Source organism: Salvelinus fontinalis, chromosome 18 (assembly GCF_029448725.1).
Source record: "Salvelinus fontinalis isolate EN_2023a chromosome 18, ASM2944872v1, whole genome shotgun sequence".
Lineage (NCBI taxonomy): Eukaryota > Metazoa > Chordata > Actinopteri > Salmoniformes > Salmonidae > Salvelinus > Salvelinus fontinalis.
This window is the reverse complement of record NC_074682.1, coordinates 6072763-6078365: the sequence shown is the minus strand read 5'-3', so window position 1 is coordinate 6078365 and position 5603 is coordinate 6072763. Positions and strand designations below refer to the sequence as shown.

Sequence of the window (5603 nt, the reverse complement as noted above, 5' to 3'; positions counted from 1 at the left end):
CCTGCTTTTGTTCCTTTAATATGTTGATGAACATGCAATAATAATGAATGAATCAATATTGAATACAAATATCTCAATATTTAGTCTTCCAGTCGACCATAGCCTATAATATAATACTATTCTAGTGTCATTTGGATTTCAGCTAGATCCCAGCAGGCAGATGGAACATCAGCCTGTCAGGACAAACTGGAATCTTCTCTGTTCTGTATCTGATGTGGGCTGCAGAAGACGCTCAGCTCTGTCTCTCTCTATGTCTCTCTGTCTCTCTCTCTCTCGCTCCTTCCCACCGCCTCGTTTCCCTGTGAGCCGTGTTTTGCATCTCTCCCTAATTTGCATTTCTCCTTTAGATTTTCCGTGCGACGGTCTAGCCGCTCGAAATCATAGAATAAGGCGTAGCACCGCAGCAATATCTACACGCTCCCGGCATTTCCAAAGCAATGCGCACGGCGGAACCCATTGGAAAATTTGAATAATGTTGCCGAAGCTTTCCGAAAGGTGAAATTGAGGAATATATTTGGATCAATCCGTTTGGTTGCGCACTAGAGGAGACACATGCCTTCGAGGTAAACAGACAGCAGGACTGGACAGCCAGATAGTAGCCTAGGTTATATTGTTTTTCTCCCGCGTTATCAGCGGTTACAAGCTGTTATAACGCCACAGTAGTGGTCCTAAGGTTGAGCAGAGCTTCATATTTTTTGTTTGTGTGCCTCGGTTGGTTATTGAGACGCAGTTGGAAATGTCGGAAGTACTACAAGACGAAATGAGTCATTATGGAAATGAGGACGACGAGGGACACCTTTCCTTCACCTGTCGCCTCCAAGACACCAACAACTTCTTCAGCGGCTCGCAGGGGGGCAAACGCCCGCCCAAACTTGGACAGATAGGCAGAAGCAAACGAGGTAACTATGACCTAAGTATTTTCCGTTGTGTTATGGGGATGTCTCCATTGTCCATTTACTCAACATGGGATGGGAAATAATGGTAGGCTGTGGGCAATTCGATGGGAAGTTTATTCGGAGGAATATGGTATGGGGTAATGTTTTTTAAGAATTCTGTTCGCATTGCAACACAAGTTTGGATGCGCAGTGCGTGCGTGCTGCTGTGAAATGCCTCTAGGTCCATGTGTAAAACTCAACTCCACAATGTACTTGACATCACGGAGTTGACCGGCGAGTAGTGTGGGCGGACTGGAGCTCAGACATCACATAAAATGTCGTTTTTATAAAAAATAAAAAAATAAACGATGTATTTCAGCACTCAAATAATAGAACGCATCGTGGATTTGAGTTTTACTTGGCTAAGTGTTGCCATGCTGTTCCACGGAATATTCCACACGGTGCGATTCTATAGGATTGTAGAATGTATTCTGTGTGTGCCTTATTCTGTGTGTGCCTTATTCTGTGTGTGCCTTATTCTGTGTGTGTGTGTGTGTGCGCATGTCATACATGACCAATTAAATAAACTTCATGTGTTGCATACACATGCGCAAATGCACACGCACGCATCTTTCTCTTTGTCTTTCTCTCTCTCGTTCTACTTCCGTGCAGTGCTGTTGCCTAGTGCATGAGTTCCATGCATTCATACCAGTTAAAGATTAGATTCTTAGATGTGATAATGTGCCAAACCGCCGCCTCCTCATCATCTCCCTCGTGTTCTTCACAGTCGTCGAGGATGAGAGCGGCGTTGACGAGGCGCAGAAAAACGGGACAGAGACAACACAGACGGAGGCTTAAACACACCACCCCCGCCCCCCCCCCCCCCAAAGACATTGATTCTCATTTTCTATTCGAAATTAACAGTTTTAATCCAAAGACACTGTATATAAGCACTTTTATCCCATATGGCAGCAAGCACTTCTAGACCCTCTTCCAGTCCTCATGATGGTGATCTCCTGGGACTTATACTGGCAAGATGGGGGAAGCAGCCAAGACTGAGACGGAGATGGATACACATGCCCAGGTGAATGCTGTCATGCCAGGGTTTACGGCCATAGAGCTTGTCTAGTACAGGGATGACCAGCCTTCTACCCAGAGAGCTACTGGGTGAGCAGCAGGCTTTTGCTTCAGCCCTACACATTTTACACTAGTCAATTATTGGTCATAGATAACTCCTAAGCAGGTCGACCGACAAATGTAGCAGTCTGAAAGCTGTCTTTTCATGGTCCTGGGTAGCAGCTAATTCGTAGCATTAGGTGTATTAGAGTAGGGATGGACCAAAACCCTGCCGGAGGGGATAGCTCTCAAGGAGGAGGGTCTAAACCATGTGACCAGGAGAGGATGCTGATGGAGGAAGACAATGCTGTCGAACAAACGCAGAAATCAGGGAACAAACTATAGAAATTATCTAATAAACTAAAGCGCACACACACAATCTTATATCGTTCAAACCATGTGATATTACATTACCATTCTTTCTGCTCGTGATTCTTCTGATGACGAGTGCAATCAAATAAATAATATAAATAACTTGTAAATAAGAAATGGTACAGATGTAGGATCTTGATTTTATCACCCTGTTGCAGTAAAACTTGGAGTGTATTTGAGGTTTAAAAAGGCATCTGAAGTTAGTCATTTCCACTTTAAAATTTCAGACATGATATTCCCTTGTGAGAAATGCATCAAACCCTACAAATGTCCATGAATTATAATCCACATAATAATTCACATGTCCTGTTGCTGCAGGATTATTTTTGTGCTGTAGCAAACTGGCTAAAATTAAGATCCTTACATCTGCAGCCCCAGGTTCTGTTAGCCTGGGTGCCAGTCGGTTTCTGCTCTCTTGTCAACTCCTGGTGGAATTGTCGTGTTTGGCGTGACAATTGGTCGTGATGTGGACCTGGCAAGACAGCACGAACAGATCTGAGACCAGGCTAACGTTTTGTTGCACAACGGAGAAATGAAGCAGTGAAATGGTTTGTTGTGATCTAACGTAATGTGTCTGTATAAAGAGACCTTATTTATTAACCTTTTGGAGAAGTCTTTTGCAGTGCTCAAGGCCCGACTGAGGGAGAGTTTTGTATGTAGAGAATTACGATGACAGACTTAATGAAGGGATTTTTCCTTTTTTTCCTTATCAATTTTGATGTCGCCTGATCAGTTTTTGTTACCATCCTTTGCATCTATAGAGTCATTTATACACATTATACAGTACTGTACATCACTTGTTTGTAAGGCACCAAAAGGCCTAAAGTCTGGATTGTTAAATATAACTGTACACACTCCCTATTGATAAACTATTTATATTGCATTGCGCATTATCATGTGTGCCAAATATCATGAGGGATAACCAGACAACATGGTTGCTTATCTTGTGCTCTCTATATGTTTAATTGTAACAATTTTGTCATTCTTCTGTTGTTGCCATTGTTCAGGGCTTTTTCTTACCACTGAATTACCAACTGATGCATGGCAGAAATGGAATCATGCATGCATGGCAATGTTCTGAAAATGATCTAGTGTATTCTAGAACACCTCCTATCCCACTTTGAATGACTATCCTCCAGAACAGTCTTAATATGACGTACGTTGTGCTGTACTATTATCTCACTGATTTGTACAGTAGTCTAATATCTTGTAATAAAGATTTCCGAAGAAGTGAATTAAGAAGTTTACAGTGTTTCTTGTGATGTGTGTTGGATAATTCTATGTTGCTGCCCAAATGGTGCTGCGTCAGAGGCGTCATGCCCATCGGGGGCACAAAGGTACGTGCCCCCTCTGATGTTTTTTTTCTTCTTTTTCTGTCAGCAGTATTTTGTGGAGGGGGCACACAGACTTTGATTGATAGCCTGAAATGGAGTACCCTATTGTGCCTAGTAAAGTTGTTCCTTCCAAGGTGCACCACAGAGCAAAGGTATGCTAGGCAGGAAGCAGTGCATGCAGACAGTATCGTCAGTGGAGGAGGAGAGAGAGCGTAGGAGACTGACACATACAGCGTTTGATTTGATTTATGCTCCCGGTGATCGGCATGACTTGAGGTATGTTTGCAAAATGAATTTGATCAAGATATGTAGCCTATTGATTCCTTGTTGGTGAATAAATCATTAAAAAAATGTTTCGTTGTTTCTCTGTAATACTAGCCACCTAGCAATTTAATGAAGTTGGTTTTAGCTAGCCAGCTAGATAGGTCCCCAATCTCCCGACCTCATAACTAGCTACCAAGCCATTTCAGGCTATCAATCAAGTTAGAGAAGCTTGTCTAACTAGACTTTATAAAAAGCAAGCAATTACTGCGCGAGGTGGTCAAGCGGGGAGAGAAGGTCCATAGGCAGGCAGGAAGCGTGGTCTCATAAAGATGTCTCGCTTTCAAAATTGAGCACCCACTTGGATGATGCTACGTCAGTAACATGGCACCATAAAGCACACCACATTTAAATAATAATTAAAGAGCAGCCTTATAGCTTTGTCCTCCCTATGATCCTCATCACTGCACACCTCTGCTGTCTTGCTTTCGGCTTATCAACCTCCGGACCCTGGCTGGCATTCATATCAAAACCGCTAGCCAGCTAACGTTAGCTAGCTAGCCAAACAAACAAAATGACTTGCCAGCTTCAATATTAATGTTGTGGTGGATTCTAATGATATTAATTAGCTATATTGATTATTCATTCTTAAAACAAAAATATTGTAGGACAAAAAATGACATAAAAATGAATTAATTACAAAATGTACAGGAGCTCTCTGCTTAGGCTGCTGCTAGGATGCCAGGGCAACTTTAATGTATGATGTGTGTTATGATCCAATGTAGTGTGTTGAAATTTGGAAGTAATATCCTAGGCATATTAGTGCAGTAGCCGATATTGAGATGTGGTATTTACAACAGTCAGAATGACACCCTCATTAAAATTACAAAAATTACTATGCTGAACAATATACTTTACTTTTTTTCCATGTTTATTTTTTTTACATAGAATTAGGCATAATGATTATGGCACTAGATTGCAGGAAAAGGCCGTTTCAGGTGTTTGCAAAATGCAAAATTCTCCAACTTCCTCCATCCTCGTGCCACCTCTACAATAATGGTTGCATGTGCTGCTTTACTGGTAAATTTGGCTTTGTGTATTTGCTGACAAAACACAGAAATAGAATGTATTCAAGTCAAAGTTTTAAAGGTCAGTTTCACAGACACAGATAACGCCTAGACCTGGGATGAAATGGCTATTCAAAATTGTGTTTAGTCTTAATCTCTGTCCAGGAAACTGTCCCTAGAGGAATGGAAACACTACAAAATAAGTTTTGCTCATGTGGTCTCCCACTTGACAGTCAAGGTCGAGTCAGCCCTCTTTTTTTCCCCATGTGAGAAAGCAGATTACTGTTCCTGGGAAACTCAGATAAGGAATGAAACTGGAATTACAGGAACTGTTTGACCAAGAAAATAATGCTCATTAATGGAAATAATGGAGTCAGTCACAGTTTTACTTCAAAACTGTTTTCAATAAGCTTAACTTTCAGAATCAAGAGACTAGAGGAATGAAGAGACTCGTGTCTCTTGACTCCGTATATTAAGCTTTGTTATGTTACGTCTTCATTTTCTCATCCCAGGCATAGGATTGGTCCTTGATAGTATCAGTGTCTCTCCCATCCTTCACAAACAACCCCTGCTGCTGC

At 41.8% G+C, this 5603-nt stretch overlaps 1 protein-coding gene across 1 annotated transcript; it reads left to right on the top strand.

The window, feature by feature from the left end:
- The first annotated feature begins 251 nt into the window (after nt 1-251).
- Nucleotides 252-3598, top strand: LOC129814853 (calcium/calmodulin-dependent protein kinase II inhibitor 2-like). Its single transcript, XM_055867946.1, has 2 exons — nt 252-899; nt 1663-3598. The coding sequence occupies exons 1-2, from the start codon at nt 737-739 to the stop codon at nt 1731-1733; spliced, it is 234 nt and encodes a 77-aa protein (XP_055723921.1). The 5' UTR covers nt 252-736; the 3' UTR covers nt 1734-3598.
- The last annotated feature ends 2005 nt before the right edge of the window (nt 3599-5603 follow it).

Excerpts from the sequence above, each read along its gene's own strand:
- LOC129814853 (XM_055867946.1), top strand. The coding sequence starts at position 737 with ATGTCGGAAGTACTACAAGACGAAATGAGTCATTATGGAAATGAGGAC. Across the intron at positions 900-1,662 it reads GATAGGCAGAAGCAAACGAG|TCGTCGAGGATGAGAGCGGC; the intron begins GTAACTATGACC and ends TGTTCTTCACAG.